Source organism: Nothobranchius furzeri, chromosome 3 (assembly GCF_043380555.1).
Source record: "Nothobranchius furzeri strain GRZ-AD chromosome 3, NfurGRZ-RIMD1, whole genome shotgun sequence".
NCBI lineage: Eukaryota > Metazoa > Chordata > Actinopteri > Cyprinodontiformes > Nothobranchiidae > Nothobranchius > Nothobranchius furzeri.
In genome coordinates this window covers 64,732,920-64,751,088 of record NC_091743.1, presented here as the reverse complement: position 1 = coordinate 64,751,088, position 18,169 = coordinate 64,732,920, and the positions used below count along the sequence as shown (strand labels likewise).

General features: G+C 42.8%; 1 protein-coding gene and 1 long non-coding RNA gene across 4 annotated transcripts; one reads left to right on the top strand and one right to left on the bottom strand.

The window, feature by feature from the left end:
- Positions 1–931: 931 nt before the first annotated feature.
- LOC107385232 (ras association domain-containing protein 1) lies at positions 932–18,139 on the bottom strand. Of its 3 annotated transcripts, none has more exons than XM_015958984.3 (7): positions 17,952–18,139; positions 13,278–13,630; positions 11,399–11,523; positions 1,958–2,062; positions 1,589–1,874; positions 1,395–1,510; positions 932–1,311 (listed from the first exon to the last, which is right to left on the bottom strand). In XM_015958984.3, exons 2-7 carry the CDS (start codon positions 13,594–13,596, stop codon positions 1,165–1,167), a joined length of 1,098 nt encoding a protein of 365 aa, XP_015814470.1. In that variant the 5' UTR covers positions 13,597–13,630; positions 17,952–18,139; the 3' UTR covers positions 932–1,164. The 3 variants fall into 3 exon arrangements, with proteins under 3 accessions (XP_015814470.1, XP_015814471.1, XP_015814472.1); XM_015958985.3 differs by having other exon boundaries at positions 13,278–13,648; positions 17,952–18,082; XM_015958986.3 differs by lacking the exons at positions 11,399–11,523; positions 13,278–13,630; positions 17,952–18,139 and adding an exon at positions 4,122–4,479.
- LOC139068873 (uncharacterized) lies at positions 9,651–10,751 on the top strand. The gene is made up of 2 exons (XR_011520131.1): positions 9,651–9,701; positions 10,452–10,751. It is a non-coding gene; the product is annotated as an uncharacterized lncRNA (long non-coding RNA).
- Positions 18,140–18,169: the final 30 nt, after the last annotated feature.

The following is an 18,169-nucleotide window of genomic DNA, read 5'->3' as shown; positions in this document are numbered from 1 at the left end:
CATATATATATATATATATATATATATATATATATATATATATATATATATATATATACGGTATATATATATTTTTTTTTTAATCTAAAATATCTCAACATTGTCATTTTTTGGTCAACAGCCACAAGATCTATTTTCACAACTAAATATATTAGACTTGCATTTTTTGCAGCACCTGTAAAAAAAGTATAAAACTAAACTGGGTTAATAAATCACACTTGCAGAAATTGGGTTCATATAATCTTACACCAGCATGTAGACTTGTTCATGTACCAGAAGCGTATGTAGGGGTCAATGTGCACCATCTGAAATTAAAATAAAAAACACCTTGTGAACTATTTTATTAAACAGTGCACATTTGCCACAACATTCTTAAGACTGCAACACTTAAATGTGAGGCAGGAAAAGTTAAGTTTAAAAGGACAAAAGAAGACAAACATTTAGTTGGCCAAGAAAAACAAAGATATAAGGAATGATGAGCAGCTTCCAGTTAAAACACAAGTATGGCTATATTCATTCAAGACTTCAGTCAACCACAGTGGCTTATGGCACAGCTCTCAACAGTCATTGGTGTGCACAAACGTTCATTCATCAGTCATACTCAAAGTAAATAAGTGTAAAGAGTTGCACCCATCGGGGGTGTTGGACATGGCAGACTGATCCTGGGTCATGTGAATATCCAAATACCCATCAGCTTCAAATCAGACACTTAAATCATTCTCAACAGAAAGTAGTTTTCTTTTAAACATCAAATTTGTTTTTAAATACCTGCTCTGTTATATTGGTGTCACGGATTCAAATTCATAAACCTTCCAGTTAAAATCGATTTAAGTGAAAGTAAAACAGCTGAGGAACAGGATAATCAGATGGTATCCATTAGGTACCGGCGTGACGACCAGTCTCATCTGCCAGCCTCCATTCCTCTCCACTCACTCTCTCAGGCACATCAGACTCTCCAGGTGTAAGGCACTTCTCATCTCTCGCATAATTTCACACGCACATACGCGCTAGCTCTTTCTCTCAGTCTTGCGCCCAATCTCACTCTCTCGTTCATCCAAGAGGTGTTTCCTTGTTTTGGTTGCATTTTCCGGGATCTTTACATGCAGCCTTGGCCGGTCATACGGCCAGGATGCTATTTGTTGAATCCCGAGTGCGTGGAGAGTTTCAGCCAGGCGTAGAGCCAGATAGAGCCTCCAGCATCTTAGCGCGAGCCAAAGTGTACCGCTGCACAATCTGCTTGACGTGTTCCTCTTCTTCACGCTGCAAAATGAGCAGGAAGTTCTTCAGCTCCGGCATAGAGAAGGCATGCCACTGTAAAAGAGGATGGACGAGGAGTTTGTTAAGGGCGTAAAGCTTACGGGGTTCTATGTTTGGATGGGATCATCTCGACTTACGTTGACTTCACCAGTTTCGTTTTCTTTTAACACAAAACTGAGAACTTTCTCATTGGGTCCAGCACAGAGACGCAGGCGGAGGGGACGCTCGTCATCCGAGAGCTTACGGATGTAAACTGAGGGGAAAAAATAATAATTCAATCAATAAAAAGCCATTTGAAGAAGCAGATAAACTTTTGCATGAGGAATATTACCTTGTTCGTGACGCTCGCTACGCTCAAACAGTGCAAACTTGCCGGGATTGTCCACCACAGTGAACTTCTTCAACAAAGCCTCAATGACCTCACGAGAGGTAGTACGCGAACTTATGTGCAAATGCTTGGATGCATCCTTGGGGAGGTAGAATGAGGTGCGGCGCTTCACCCCACCGGACCGCCTGCCTCCCACATCTTGACCTCCTTTCTTTGGAGCCGGAACGGACACGGGTCGTGCCAACTTGAACTGCACCTTCACAAAGCCAGTGTAGGACCCATCTTTGTTCTGTTTAAAAACAAACAAAAAAAGTTACACCTGAAGAGGAAAAAGAAAAGGCAGCAAGTGTGTAGTGAATAATCACAACTCACCACATTCATAAATAGATTACTGTTGACCTGAGCGTTGTACTCCTTCACCTTATGCACAACCTCTACGGCCGTCAGTTCCTGCTTTCCAGATTCCGTCTGCTCATCCTGGATGGAACAGGGAAGTTACAGCGTTCAAACACCAGGTGGCAGCATTCATCAAATCACATTTTAAACACGATATTATTTTATAATTCACAAAACAAATGTACTTCATCAAAAAACTAATGAAAAATTTTTAATGTTTATGTTTATTCATTTAGCAGACGCTTTTATCCAAAGCGACTTACAATTTATAACCGATAGGGCATGTTGTGATCTGTGGGGGAAACCGGAGTACCCGGAGGAAACCCAAGCATGCATGGGGAGAACACGGAACTCCACGCAGAAAGGCTGCAGCCGAGTTTCGAACCTGCAACCTTCGTGCTACGAGGCAACAGTGCTGAACACTGCGCCACCATGCAGCCCAATAATGAAACATTGTGTAAAATGTTTAGCTGAGTTTCTGTTGCATGACATGAAACTGGTGGCTGCTTTAAAAGATATTTCCATGAGAATCTTTTTTTTTTTTTTTACATAGAGCACCAGTTGCATCAGACTCAACTTCCTGATAATGCAGCAAGGGGAAACATGATGATGTCAGCCCTGTCCAATCCAGTTTAGCAGCTCTGGTCCCTCTGTAGACAGGCTTAAGGGAGGAGGAGGAAGGATGGGGGAGTAGGGAATGAGGGTGGAGTTTATGCTGCTAGCAACTGTTTGTAATGACTGCTACCAACGGCACTACATTCCTAGGCTCTGTATTCATATAAAAATAACACACCCCCCCACCCCCACCAGTTCAGACTCCCACTAAACAGGAGATACAAAGCTATCCCTTGTTTTACAGGCACATCCTGTGAAGTCAGCTGCCTACAGAACCACAATTCTACAGTCATGATTCAGTCATGCACATTTGGCCTCTGGCAAATTACAGATGGTTCTAACTGGGCCTTTTCCTGTTTCTACCTCTTCAATTGTACTTTTAAAAGTACACACTATTAGAGGAGCTTCATCAAAACATCTATATCTACATTTGTTATTATTTTTCTTCAAATTATTCTCTTAAGTGTTTGTGCTGCTGTAACGTGGATTTCCGCACTGTGGGTCTAGTTTATTCTATTCTATATCCAGTGCTGTTTATTACTAACCCGCTGATTCATTAATGTGTTGTTTTAAAAAGAACCATATCATTAAACGAAACCCTGTTAGAACTAGCACTGTTTCACAGCCCCTTCTAGTGGAGGATGATCAATAAATCTAAATCTCAAGTGGAGAGTTAACATGCTGCAGTCAATAAATCAAAAGGTGTGTTAAGAATTGACATTTTACCACACAATACGGGAAGTGTATGCATTGCAAAGCAATATATGCCTCTACACGCCTGCAAAGGAAGTCATTTCAAGGATGTGCCAACAGCATGAAATTAAAACAGCTTCTGCAAGAAACAGAACAAACTGGTGTGTTTACAGTAAACGACATGTGCTTCTCAGTAAAGAAAGCTGACACTGCGGGTGTATGTGTGACTAAAAGATAAGGCAATGGTGAATAACAGTAAAACATGTCGTGAGTCATTTGTGATAGAGAAATTAGTGTAAAAAAAATCCTGCGAGACAATCCGGTGAAGGGTGGGCGTGGGGCTGGAAATTTGAGAAACAAAAATGCGTCACAGAACTAAAAGGTTTGGGTTTGATCCTTGATCTCATGGAACAATGGAAAAGAAACCTCCCGCGTGTGTGCAAGCTTCCACTTAATCTGCATTCTGTTCTTCTTATACAGCAGAATACATTATTATTTAGCATAATTTAGGAGTGCCTTCCTTAAACTGTAAAAAGGGGAACTCCACCCTGTAACAAGGAACTTGTTTGGCAAGAATCAGTGTCTACCGGGGTGCCTTGAGCCTAACAAATGATCCTCCACACACCAAGCTGCACACATGAACACAAAAGTTTGGATAAATACATTGTTTTTGCCACAAACTAACAGCAATAGGGAAAACACCCAAAACTAAAACATCGCGAGAGTTCAGTTCCGTTAGCCGTCGTTGATCTCACTTCCTTTTAACACAAAACTTTCAATTTAACTTTAAAGTGTTTTTATCTTTTCTGTTTTGCACCTTTTTCTGTCTCACCTGCTTTCTTTTATCAGGGACGTTAGCCTTGCGGCTTTTGGGAAAGAAAGAAGTCCGGGCGGTGAAGTACTGCTCGAACTCCGAGTCAGAGTCATCCTCGCTGCAGTAGCCGCTGCTGGTGGAGCTGCCCCAAGTCATCTCGAAGGAGGGAGTCTTGTCCGAGCTGCTGGCCATTTTCATTAGTGATAAACGTCTGAAAACCCTTCAGTCACGCAACAATACTTAAACTACTTTCTGAGTCAAGCGTCGGTTGTTTACCTTCACAAACACCGGTAGCTAGCTTAATAGCTTTGATAACTTATGTGGCTGACGACAGGACGTCTCTGAAGGCTCTCGCACTCTCTCACCCCTCCCTCTCGCTCTCTCTAACTACCGGCCACGTTTCCAGTGTGTGTGAAACAGGATGTGTTGGAAATCTCCGCCCTGCCCGCCGCACTTCCTTCTCCCCCCGAGGCCCCACCCACAAGCCCGTTGAGTTTAGTTCAGAAATACACAAAACGATGCGATTGGACGACGACAGGAAATACCAGAGCCTGTATCCTCCCCCCCCCCCCCCCCCCGGATGCTGCAGCTCCTCCCTCCCCTCCTGAATGCCATGTGATGACCAAGCCCTGAGCTTTGGTCAGCATGTGAGTTTTATTCTCCTGAAACATGAAGATACTAAACTAAACACGTGGTCCAGATTCTTACTAACTATAAACATCTCATCCATGGTCAGTTCAAGAATAAATTGAAACAACAAGCTTTTAACCTGTAGTAAGCACTTGATGTGATGTAATGTGAGTTAGTTCACAAATCATCAAACCACTGATCCTCCCTCTAGAGCAGGCAGGTCCAAAGTGCCACCCATAGGCTAGTGACCCTTTGGGTGATTGTGAATGAATTAAAGCTGTTATAACAAATCTGCAAACAAGCTAGGTTTTGAACATAAACACATTCACGGAACACTCACTCCTCCAGGTTTGCGGCTTCAGCAGAAGCTTCTCAAGGAAGATTCCCTAATTCTGCCGAAGCTGCAAACCCGCAATACCAGATGAAATAAGACAGCACTAAACACCAGTCACAGTTTTCGAGGTCCAAATGTCTTTTGCTGTCCGTGACTTCAAAGAGTGTTTTTCTTTTTGGAACTCTGGTAGTTTGTCTTAAAGTTGAAGTGGTAGCAGCCAGCTGTTTTCTGACATTATTGAGCCGCAGACCTCTCACACCATTGTTCTGTTGCTAAATATGCAAGTGTGTAATGAGTGGAGGACCCAGGGAAACAAGTGATGGGACTTATGGCTGAAGGGAGCCGCTCATTAGTTGGTCGTTTACCCCAAAGTGCTGTTCAAAAGACTCACTCTTTTGAACGGCACTTTGGGGTAAACGACCGACCGAGGCGGAGTCGGGGGAGTGGGCGTTCTGCCGATGTCCGTGAGGGTGCGCAGGGGGTGGGGTAGGGGGTTTGTTTACCCTAGACTTAAAAACCAACACACACCAAGGAAGGCAAAGGCCATTCCAAAGCCTCTGTGCCACTACTGAAAACTCTCAATTCCACCTCAACTTCAGGAAGTTGGGCCCAAAAGCAGCAACAAGCCTTCAGAGAGCACTGATGGGCATTTAATTGCAGCAAATCAGATAAACTGGCATCAGTTCATTTAGGGACCGGAAGCTCTCATCCAGTCATTTTTTTTCAATACATTTGCAGTGGTTTCTAGTATAAATGAATCCCTTATGAGTCAACAGATAAGATAAAAACATACAAAATAAAAAATAAATAAAACAGACATAAAGACAAAGGACTGTTCCCTTTCTGTCGATTCACTCTGTACAACGAAGGTACTATGGGACATCACGCCCTCATGTGGCCTGGCTGAAGACACATTTAATCATGCCTGTAAGGCAAATGATAGTGACGCTGCGTGGAGGCCCCGTCCTCCACTTAAAAGCGCCAGCGTCACTGTCATTACTCAGTTCTTACGCTCTTCACCTCGCTGAGAACACATCTGACAACTTGCTGCGCTACTGAAAGATAGCTTAACCGCTCACTGACTGGACTCTACTGCCTTCTGGCTAGCATTCCCGCCCACCGAGCGCTATCATTTTTGGCTTTTCAGCTTCTCCGCTGTGCGTCTCACAATGAGCACCGTGTCGGACATCGCTTCACGGAAAGCCGCTTCGCACCCCTGTCCCCAGGGCCGTGGATTCTCTCTTCACGAGAAGGACCTACACGAAGCTTGCCCGGTTTGACTGGGAATTCTCCACGCCAGGAGAGCGCTTGTGGACCCGGAGGCGTGCAAGTTCTGTTGCCGACTCCGTCGTCCCACGCTCGAACGGCGCGTAAATCTCCTACAACGTCTCCTGGGAGACGCTGCAGTTTCGCAGCAGGACCCCATGCTTTCCCGTTCGGCCCCGGCTTCGCCCGGCTCTGACGTGGACAGCCTAGTGATCGAAATCCCCGCTACTAGCTGGACAGATCAGATGGAGATGGCAGACAATTTAACCGGACCAGACCTAGAGGCTTCTCGGTTTCCTCCTCTGGCAGAGGATGAAGGAGACATTTTGGACATTTGCCCCGACGGTCACGACTTACTCGAGGACAAGGACGTCCTCTCAGCGGTGGAGTGTTCAGCTCCAGCCGCTACTTCAGCCTCCGAGCTTCGAGTTTACACTTTTTTTCTCCCGCTCTGCTGGCGGGCAGCAGGGAGGCTAGAAGTGGACTGTCCCGCTCCTCCACCTGCACAAAAGAGGTCCCGCTTTTCTGGATTTTACCTCCTCTCGGAACCAGCAGAGGTAAAGAACTTTCTGTCACTGTACCCGGATTTTGTGGCTGAGCTCACGGCATCCTGGGCCAAGCCGCTATCCACCCACACCACGGGTTACGGTCAGTTTTTGGACCTCGATGGCGCAGAAATGGCGGGATTGGTTAACCTCCCTCCGATGGAGCCCTCTCTCGCAGAGACCACAAAACCCCAGTTTTCTATGGTTGAAACAGACCGGTTCAGTTCAGTTCAACCCCACAGTCCAAAGGGACTTTGTTTACCGTCCCCAGGGGGCGAGAGTTGTACTGTTTACAAAAACATGCACACAAATTTAATAAAGACTGCTGTTTGCACTCGACAATGTGTGGATGCAATGTGTCTCAACAAAGCTTCTCAAATTGGCCCCATAAAGCTGCATCAACCCGCTCCGCTGGTGAACGACAGCTTAATTTTCACATCAAATCCTGTCTGCAATCGGCCTCTGTGGGAGTGGGAAAAGCTGCTGTTCTCCCGCTCTGCCTGAGAACAGCAGCTTTCCTCCAGTGACAAACATGATGTTCAGAAAGCCTCCCATTCCGCTAGAGGGCAGCAGCTCCCCCACCAGGGCACTGAGCGGTTGCCTCGCGGCAAAACTTCACCTCTGGCGAGCATGCGCAGTGTACCCCTTGGTTGATCGCACGGTTGCCATGGGTTACCGACTGCAGTTCCTGGTAAAACCACCCGTATTTACCTCTGTTGTGCAGACATGTGTAAATACCGATGCTGCGGTCATGTTATGGGAGGAAATTAAGACTCTACTGTTGAAAGGAGCTATTCGAGCGGTCCTTCTCGAGGACACAAACAAAGGTTGGTACAGCCGCTACTTTGTTGTCCCGAAAAAGGGAGGCGGAATTCGCCCTATTTTGGATCAGCGTGTGTTAAACAAGTATCTGCGCACCTACAGGTTCAAAATGCTAACACTCAGCTACTGGATACAGTCAGTCCTGGAGATTGGTTTACTACGATCAATCTCACAGATACTTATTTCCATGTGGGAATCCATCCCGGTCACAGGCGGTTCCTGCCCTTTGCCTTCGAAGGGAAGGCCTACGAGTACATGGTTCTGCCTTTTGGGTTAGCTCTAGCTCCCCGCACCTTTTCGAAATGTGTGGAAGCCCCATTAGCCCCCCTCAGGGAGGAGGGCATCCAGATCCTCGCTTACCTAGACGACTGGGCTCTAGTAGCGAGTTCCCGAACACAGGCACAAGCTCACACTGCACGGGTACTTTCCCACCTTCAAGCCCAGGGGTTTTCCGTGAACTACATAAAGAGTTCTCTAGTTCCGAGTCAGAGTTTCTCCTTCCTCGGGCTGGAAATTTGCTCTCGGTCAAGCGGAGCGCGTCTCTCGGACCATCGAATAGCCGCGCTACGCAGTTGCTTAGCACGCTTTCAGCTGGGAGCCAGACTGACACTCCGCACAGCTCTACAGCTGCTGGGGATGATGGCTTCCTCCATAGCTGTGGTACCTCTCGGACTGTTAAAAATGCGACATTTCCAGCGTTGGGTCCGTTCTCACCATCTCCATCCTTCACGTCATCTCCGCCGGAGGTTGACGGTCACCAGAGCCTGCATGGTAGCTCTCCTCCCATGGAGAGAACCAGGGCTGTTCAGCCAGGGTTCCCCTATCGGGAGGGTGTCAGAACGCATAGTGGTGACCACAGACGCCTCCCTCAGAGGCTGGGGGCTCTGTGTGGGTGTTTAGCGGTGAAGGGGGTATGGTCCTCGACCCAGTCAAGGTTCCATATCAGCTTTCTGGAACTGGTAACCGTGTTTCTGGCCCTGAAACACTTCAGTCATCACCTGAGAGGTCAACATGTGCTAGTGCGCACAGACAACACGACTGTGGTGTCGTATGTAAACAGACAGGGAGGAACACGCTCTCTTCCTCTACTGAATCTGACCCACACATTGCTGCACTGGTGCAATCTGAATCTCCTGTCTCTCAGAGCAGCTTACAGTTGGAACAGACTTGCATCACGTGGCCACGGCGATCACGTAACGCCACGTGACACGGGAGATAACATTATATTTTATTTGTATTAGTTAAATTTAAATATATAACGAGGCTTTTACTTTTTAAATTATGTATATGTTCATTAAATTAAAAATATAAGCGAGTTACTACCCGCTAGCCACCAAAGTGGCAACTACTTTTTATTTTACCAATTAATGGTAAAAACTATTGTCACTTTAAGGCAATTTTTATGTCAACGTAGAATGAGAACCTCATATGTGCTCCATATTTTCATTCAGTGTATTGATGTGTTACTTCTTTTCAGTTCTAACTCCATTTTTAAATTTAAAATGAATGAAAATTGGGTTTTTTTTTCACTGAAAAACATAATTTTATAAAAAAAACATTGGATGAAATCAGTAAAACACTTCAATGACACATCTCACAGGTTCATGGGCTTTTTAAATTCAAGTTTTAGTTCTCAAAAACAATTTGTCCACACTGAAACAATAGTCATGAATTCACGTTTTCTTTCCAAAAGTTTAATCATAAGTAATAGAGGAAGTGAACATATGGGGGGAAGTTAGATGAGGAAGATGGAATCAGTGTTTCCTGTGAGAAGTATAAACAAAACTCACTCAAAAATAAACATAAATAAAAATTTGGAGTCTGTGTTCACTATGTAGTGCTTACTCTCAAAGGGCCACAGCGAATTTCATAAGTAATCACCATGGATGTCACATGATGTCAGTGAAGCTTTAGAAACCGCTTCCTAAAAGCATAATTCCTTCTCTTCCAGTTCACCCTGAAGCCAATAAAATCCAAGGACAAGTCAAGACTCCATCAAGGGTAAATCCACATAAAAATATCCCTCATTCGTCTCATGACTACTGTGTAATCTGGGACCATTAACTCATGTTTGAAAGGGTAAAGAAAATCCAAGTTGTTCTTAAGTGAAAATCCAAATGTTTTACTATTAATATTTCACCTTATCATATCCTCATTTACCCAGAATTCAGTACAGCTACAAGTTTTTCTTTCAAAGTCAACATAGGAAAAAAGTATTAATAAAGAACAGAAACTTGTTTAGTCGCCCTTTAAACGAAGCCTTAGAAAAGAATCATCTATATTATATTAGTTTTGTAATAAGATTTTTTTCAGGCATACGTGACAGATAAAGCTGAGGAGTTTTTGCTAGTCAGTAATCACTGAAGCAGGAGAAAAATAAATGAGTGGATTTAGGGAGAAACACACTGGTGCCTCCTAGTGTTGCTACACTCAGAAATCCTCCTCTCTGATTTGGTTGCTCTAAATCTGAAAGATCAGAGAAGTCGGTCCCTCAAATTTAAATTTGACAGTAGTTAAGAACTTAAAGCAAAGTTTTAAAATGCAGCAAAGAAGGTTCCTGAAGCCTTCCAGTACATTAGAATGATCCAAACAAGAGATCTTTACATGCACATTATAAAAAGTTTGGAGCTAAGTCACGAGTGTTTGTAATAATAGTGAGATTTGCTGTCTACTCTGAAGCTTGGGTTATACTTCTTCTTCAGCCCAGTTGCAAGTCACGTGCACACACTGACACAGACGTTTTCCTTTCAGATTTCTGTAAAGCAGCAATTCCCCGTCAGGACAACAGAGGGCATACCGCTTTTCTAGGCATCTCTGGTCGACGATAGAGTATTTACTAGTCATACCCATCTACTTCCACGGGTCCCCGGAAATAAGAAAAAAAAATGAATGCAAGCCAACGGGGCTATAAAAGCTATTTTCTGATCCCGTTTGTTATGGGCCATGGATTTCACATATGACGCCCCTGCATGTTAAAGGCACACTTGGCAGGTTTGCTAGTGTCCGTTATTAATTCACTGTGGTTAAACCAAAAATAAAACTTATCTCCTCCCTGTGCGTTTGCCTTTTTAACATCTTAACATCTAACAGCTGAAATGTCTCCTCAACCTTCATTAGTTTCTATAGGAGTAATTCATCACTAAATCAAACAAATCAGCTGAGACCACAGTCTAAAACATGCAGGAAATGTGCTGGAAGCAGACTGCAGCGCCACCATGCTAGCTCCACTTCACTTTACAGCTCCCACCAGCAGCAGGGAGCTGCCTCCAACTCTGAAGTTGCCAGAGTGGTATTCTGGCCACAGGGGGAGGTGGGGTCTGAGTGACATTTCATCAACCCTGTAAAGGGTCCTTTTATTCATTCATATCATCTGACTTTCTCCGTGAGGCGTTCTTCAATCTGCTCCGTATCTACCGCTACAATTTTTTGGCACTTTTTTTGTTGCAGGAGGAATGGCAGTGCTATAGACAAATTTCAAGGAAGTGGTGTGCTGACCAATCACAGACTCACGGTCTCCGTCTCTTTCAACGAACAATTAAAAATTGGGGCTATTGCAGGTGCCTTGCATCATAATGTTTCGTGTCTCAGTCAGTACCAACGCAGAAGCAGAAATCAGGCTTGATTGGGCAAGGCTAACTTACACTGTAAAAAAAGAAGAAACTATGTAATCTATTGGTACCAATCACACAGGGCCTTACCACATTTGTGTCTGTCTCTATGGTGTGCTCGACAACAGCTGCATAGTCCGTCGCAGAGAAGCGCTCCCAAATGCAGTCCAGCTGAATCAAGGCACGGCAGCGGTAGTGGCATGTGAATCTGCAGTCTGCAAATTCAGAAATTTAAAAAGTTTAGATGCATACTCAGGGTTTTTCCAGGCTCAAATTGAGGCAGAGGTGGTACCATCCTGACCATGCGCCAGCACATGTATACTCTGTGCATTAAACTGCCTCACTTTTTTAAAGGCAAAATATTATAAAAGGCTCAATAATATGCATTAGATTGAAGTTCCCTTTTTCCCATCTGATATTTATAGTTAAAAATATTTTTTAAATTTTTGACCTACATTTCAGTAACATTTTAGGTTTGTATTAATAACACTCACCTTAGTCAAAATAACATATCTTAGTCAAAATAACACATAAATATATCCAGTAAAATATAATGCATTTCATTAACATGCATTTGTATTAGAAATGGTAATAACATTTAATTGCTGCTAACAATGTAATGGTGGCATGCCTGTTATGTATGGGTTGGCAATAATCCAGTTCAAATTATGTTCAAAGATAGAAGAGTTTGTGAATTATATACTTTTTTTTTTAACCGTGTCCTGTCTGGATGTGAAGCAAGCAGAATTGATGTCTGAATGCTGGTAACAAGCCTTACAGATTTACTCTCAGGTGGAGCATCAAAGCGTCTGCTTTTAATGTCACATTATAATGTTGTAGAAAATTTCTGGCCAATCCACGTGATCGGTATCGGTGATCAGCATTCTTTGATATCGGTATCGGTGATCGGCAGCAAAAAACCTAATCGGTGCATCCCTAATTTTTATCCAAGATTGGTTATCAAAAGGTGTTTGGGCAATTGCCCATTTTGTAGATAAAGAAGGACATGTTCTAGAACATCAAGATTTTTGCTGAAAGTTCAATATCCAATGTGCTAAAAATAAATTGAATTGGGTTATAAAATCCATTCCACTGTCACTTAAAAACATAGTTGTAAATGATATGATATATTCTGACATCTCCCCCAGGTTAAGACAGCTATATATAGATGATATTCAATTTTGTGATGTTAAATGCAATAATAAGTTTCTAGGATCTTCATTAAGGAGTCTTTTTATCCAAATTTACTTAGACATAATTACACATTAAAAGATTTCCAAAGGGAAGAAATTGAAAAAATAAGAAGTGGTTATATCACCTTCCCTATCCCTCCTAAAGGGAAAGAAGTCCAATTAAAAATTTTGAATAAAATTTACCCAACAAATAGACTCCTTGGGGATAGATTCAATATAGAAGCTGGATAAAACTACAATCATATAAAAGTAAGTGTGCTTTCAACAGACATTTTAATTATGTTCTTGCTATTTAATTTCCCTGCCAGCCCAGAGAGATGTGTGCATAAATGTGGTAGCCACCTCCACACTGATTGTAAATGTCACTCTGATGTAAACTCAACATCTGAAAGTTATAATTCTCAATCCTGTGTCTCAGCTGCATGGAGACTGTTTCTTAGTAACTTTCGACTGATACAGGCAATCTCTCACAACCCCAAACTGAAAGCTTCATAACCTTTCTATGGATGTCACATTTAGAATGCAGGTTTAACTATATTTACTCTAAACTCATGTCCAAACCACTGCTGCTTATTTCAGATAACTTCCTTCTGTCAACTGAAACTAAAAGGCTTAGCACAAATGTGAAGTGGGTTTTCAGCCGACCTAGAGACCAGACCACCAAAACCACCGGGACAATTGCAACACTTTACTTTCAAACAAAAACAATACTGGCTGCCCTTATTTCCCGTTACAATGCAAGCAGACATACAAACAGCCTACATAAACTGACTCACTGACACACCGCAGGCTCTGCTTGTACAGGCCCCAGATGAAATCTCCACACAGGTCACACCACGTGGGCTGAGCGTGGCTGCAGGGCTGGAAGTTGTGTCCTTCTCCCTTCTCCTCTGGAAGCTCGGGGTCCTGGGTGCTGCTCAGGACTCGGATGATGCCCACCCGGCTTAACAGGTCCGGGACCTTTCCTGGGCTGATCCTCAGGGCGTTGGTCCTCTCCAGCCGTGTAGGCGAGCATGGTGAACGGGAGTCTATTAGTTCTGTCTGCTCTCTGCTCGACTTCAGGTCACGAAGCTCGATGAACTCACCCCACGACATGCCGCTCCTCAAGGTCGGACGTCCTCCATCACCACTAACAGACAGGATTAGACTGTTATACAGAAAAAGCTGTAATAAACACGTAGGAACTTCTATTTGCAACACGTAAAAGAAAGTAGTACATTAGGCTTCTGAATCAGTGAATCAGTTGTAGATCCAAAGTGTTTCTATAGTCTCTTCAGTGTTTCCCCTAGGAATTTTTCCAGCAGCTGTGGTGGTGGTGATGGGGGTGGGGGGTAAATTATGACACGTCTCACCTTTATGTTAATATTGTTTTATTTGATGCACTCCACTTTGAACTGCATCAATCCAGCCATTTAGTATTAAAGGTGAATACACCAATATTTGCACAAAAACAATTTTTGTTATAAACTCTCAGTGACACACTTTGCAGGGGGGATTTGGCATTTAATTTTTCTTGGCGTCTGGAAAAACATCTCCTTTTGCCACCCTTTATTTGACTTTCTGCCCCCTTTATTTTGGTCCAAGATCATTACTGGGCTGGCCCTATTAAAAACATTCTACACCCCTGCTTAGTAGACTTAATGAAGTATTTTTAAGCCACTATAAAAATGACTGAAACACAAATTTACATATTTGGCATTATTGACCGATATCTTTTATTTAATTTATTTGTTAAGAACATCAAGATGCATTACAGTGAACATTATAATAAAGTACATTTTTCTAGCGGAGAGAGGAGACAACCCATAGAAGCACTGATTTGATCTCATTTCAGAGAAAAATAGAAGACACATAAAAAGTCCTGTTTGGCAGGAGCCATGTAGGGGACACAGCAAACATGTGGTCAGACAAGACCAATGCTGATTTTTAAGGCTAAATGCCGAGCTCTACATGTGGTGTAAAAGTAACACTGCTCATCACAATCTTCACTGTGGAACATGGTGGTGGGAGCATCATGCTGTGGGGATGCTTTTCTTCAGCAGAGACAGGGAAGCTGGTCAGAGTTGATAGGAAAATGGATGGCGATAAATACAGGGCAACCCTGGAAAAATAAACTGTTGGGATCTGGAAAGGACTTGAGACTGGGAAGGAGATTCAACTTCCGACAAGACAACCACCCTAAACACACAGCAAGAGCTACAATGGAATAGTTTATATCAAAGCATTTGCATGTGGGTTGGTCAAAGTCCAGACCTAAATCTCAGTAAGCAAAACTAGAAAACTGCGGTTTAAAAATGCTCCCCGTCCAATCTAGTTGAGCTTGAGCTATTTTGAAGTGAAGAGTGGGGCTAAGATTTCAGTCTCTAGATGTGCAAAGCAAGAAACTAAAGCTGTAATTGCAGACATTTGCACACATTTTTGAAAAGCATTGCACAACTATGAGCTACTTTGTGTTGGTCTATCACAGAAAATCTCAATAAAAACATTTAAGGTTGTGGTTGTATGGCGTCAGCGTGGGTAAAGTAAGGCACTTTACTTTAGTGACATTGAAAATTTTCAATCTGTATTTGATGCGGTAAGAATGCAAAAAGTACATTTTAAATTAGACTTTTGTATTTATCAAACTGTTATCTGCAGAATTAGGTCAAGGCATTAAATTAAGAATAATCCTTCTCATATCATATCACACACTTCATTCTTCTGATTATGAACTCTACAGTGCCAGCGTCTCCCTAACGGAGGAGGGGTGAGAAACAGACATTTTACAAATCTGATGAATGTGACTCCAGGCATTCATGTTGGAGGTCACCAGGATTTCAGACTGCTTAAGTTGTAAACAATATTTTAGAGAAAGACTTAAAATACTATTCAATATGTTGTTTATTGTTGTAATAACTTGAGACCGAAGACTTTAAATGTAACTGGGCGTTTACAATTTCTGAAATCTGAACGAAATGTACACACACTCTTTACATCCTTTACCATTTAGTTCAGAAAAAGGTAATATAGCATTTGACATGGAGTATTTACTGTGTTTTGTGTAGTGTGATGGTATGTTTTGCTGTTTCAGGACCACTTGCTTTAAAGACTCTTACATTTGCAGTAGTCTTGATTATAATTCAATTCAATTCAATTCAAAAATACTTTATTAATCCCAGAGGGAAATTGATTGCTGTAGTAGCTCAGAATAATAATAATAATAATCAAGTCATCAATGAGTTATTGTATATTACAATGGCTGTTGGCAGGAAGGATCTCCAGTAGCGGTCAGTGTTGCAGCGAAACTGAAGAAGCCTCTGACTGAAGACACTCTTCTGTTGTTGGACAGTCTTGTGAAGAGAATGCTCAGGGTTGTCCATAATTTTCTTGATTCTCTGGAGAATCCTTCTTTGCATTATCTCCTCCAGTGGTTCCACAGTCGTCCCCAGAACAGAACCAGCCTTTTTTTATTAGGCTGTTGAGCCTTTTCAGGTCCCTGCTTCTGATGCTACTACCCCAACAGACGATGGCTGGAGAGATTACACTCTCAACAACAGACTTGTAGAAGATCTGCAGCATCTTGCTACAGACATTGAAGGACCTAAGCGTCCTCAAGAAGTGCAGTCTGCTGTGTCCCTTCTTGTAAACAGCTTCGCTGTTCTTTCTCCAGTCCAGTCTGTTGTCCAGGTGAACTCCAAGGTATTGTATTCCTCAACCACCTCCACTTCTTCTCCCATGATGGAAACAGTGTTTGACTCCACCCTGTTTCTTCTGAAATCTAAAATCCTCTCCTTTGTTTTGTTCACATTCAAGGTCAGATGATTGTTTCCACACCATGCCACAAAGCACTCCACCAGCTCTCTGTACTCAGCTTCCTGTCCATCTCTGATACACCCGACAACTGCAGAGTCATCTGAGTATTTCTGTAGATGACAGGTCTCTGATTTGTACTGGAAGTCTGAGGTGTACAGGGTGAAAAGGAATGGTGAGAGTACAGTCCCCTGTGGTGCTCCAGTGTTACTGATCGCCTGGTTTGATGTGCAATTCTTCAGCCTCACAAACTGTGGTCTGTTTGTCAGGTAGTCTTTAATCCAGGCGATAGTTGAGGCCCCCACCTGTGTCTTCTGGAGTTTCTGGCAAAGTACATCAGGCTGGATTGTGTTAAATGCACTGGAGAAATCAAAGAACATGACCCTCACAGTGCTGCCTGTTTTGTCCAGATGAATGCCTTGTGAGTTGATCTCTGAGGGGAAATCGCTCTTGCACTCCTGTTTCAGGAAGTAGAAGTGAGCCAGAGCAGATGTGAGCAGAACACAGGATTTGGAGTCTTATTTCCGTATATTCAAACATCTCATCTCTGATTGGATAACAGTAACACAACTCTACCACTGGCTACATTGGCTCTGCAACGTTGATGTTTTATCTCTACAAATAACACAAGCCTGAAGGAGTTCTGCTGTGTTGTGGAGAAGCTAATGCTAATAGTTAGCTTCTACTAGCCAAGGGCGATAGTTTGGTTTTCTGATGCACATGTAAAAACACTGTTACAATGATCTGACAGGCTTTCTAATCCAAAGGTTTTCTCGACTATTTTCTATCTGAGACTAATGAAGGAAATAAAGGTAGAAGGCTATTTTCACATTTTACCTGCGTGTTAAACTCAGTGTGACCCATTATATTTCAAACTAACAAGTAAAAACATGGTTTCTCAATTCATCTGGCCTTTATTAGACGAAATCATGAATTGTGCCCTCTAGCAGAAAACCCTGTCTGACCTTTGACCTTAAACAGGTCTGTCATGCTAGAAACTCCAAATAAGTCTGAAATAAAACAAATAGGTGGAGAAGAGTGGGACAAACTTCCTTCTGTAATGTGAGACTCATTACTAGAAATCAGAAGTCCCTGATTACAGCTTTTGTCTGACAAGCAGGTAATTCAGGACCAGGTTGGTTTGAGCCATTTTTGCTCCGTCGTACATAAAACTCACAATTTGAAAACTGTATTACTTGGATTATTTTGGTCCTATACTGAAATTAGGTGATCTGAAATATTGAAGTAAACCTACAGCCTAGATTTTAGAGATGTGTACATGTGTAAAAAGCCAGATAAAATGTACATATTACGTAGTTTTATTGACACATAAACAATAAAAACTGTTTAGAAAGTATTTATCAGACTTCTCTTAAAAGGAGTTGTGTGTTAATAGTTTGATTTGCTTATTTATTTGTCACTAAATCTACATTTATTCTTGGAAGGGGTGAACGTGTCGCTGACTAAGAGTGTAAAACCAGCTAGACATGTTTAGCCTACTGGATAAATAAAAAGTGGATTAAGGTTTTAAATGAAAACACTTAAATAAGAAAATAAGGAATAGAGCTTGTGTGTGTGTGTGTGTGTGTGTGTGCGTGCGTGCGTGCGTGCGTGTGTGTGTGTGCGCGTGTGTGTGTGTGTGTGTGTGTGTGTGAACTCACCAGAGCAAAGAAACCCGCCCCGTAGAGGACGCTTTGTTTCACAACTTCTTCCATCCGAGGGAAGTAAAAAAGAAAAAAAAAAAAGAAAAACTTTCCGTAGAAAAATGTCGGATCGTTTCCAACTAAGGAGGTGAGCAGCCCCGGACAGACCGAGCATCAACAACCGGAGCTCCAGCCGCGGCGCGACGGCTACAAATGTCCACGACGCAACATCACTT

Coding starts and splice junctions, on each gene's coding strand:
- LOC107385232 (XM_015958984.3), bottom strand. CDS start 13,596: ATGTCGTGGGGTGAGTTCATCGAGCTTCGTGACCTGAAGTCGAGCAGA. Junction 11,524..13,277: donor GCAGAGCCTGCGGTGTGTCA/GTGAGTCAGTTT, acceptor CTGAATTTGCAG/ACTGCAGATTCACATGCCAC. Junction 2,063..11,398: donor TAGAGACAGACACAAATGTG/GTAAGGCCCTGT, acceptor TGTTCCATCCAG/GATGAGCAGACGGAATCTGG.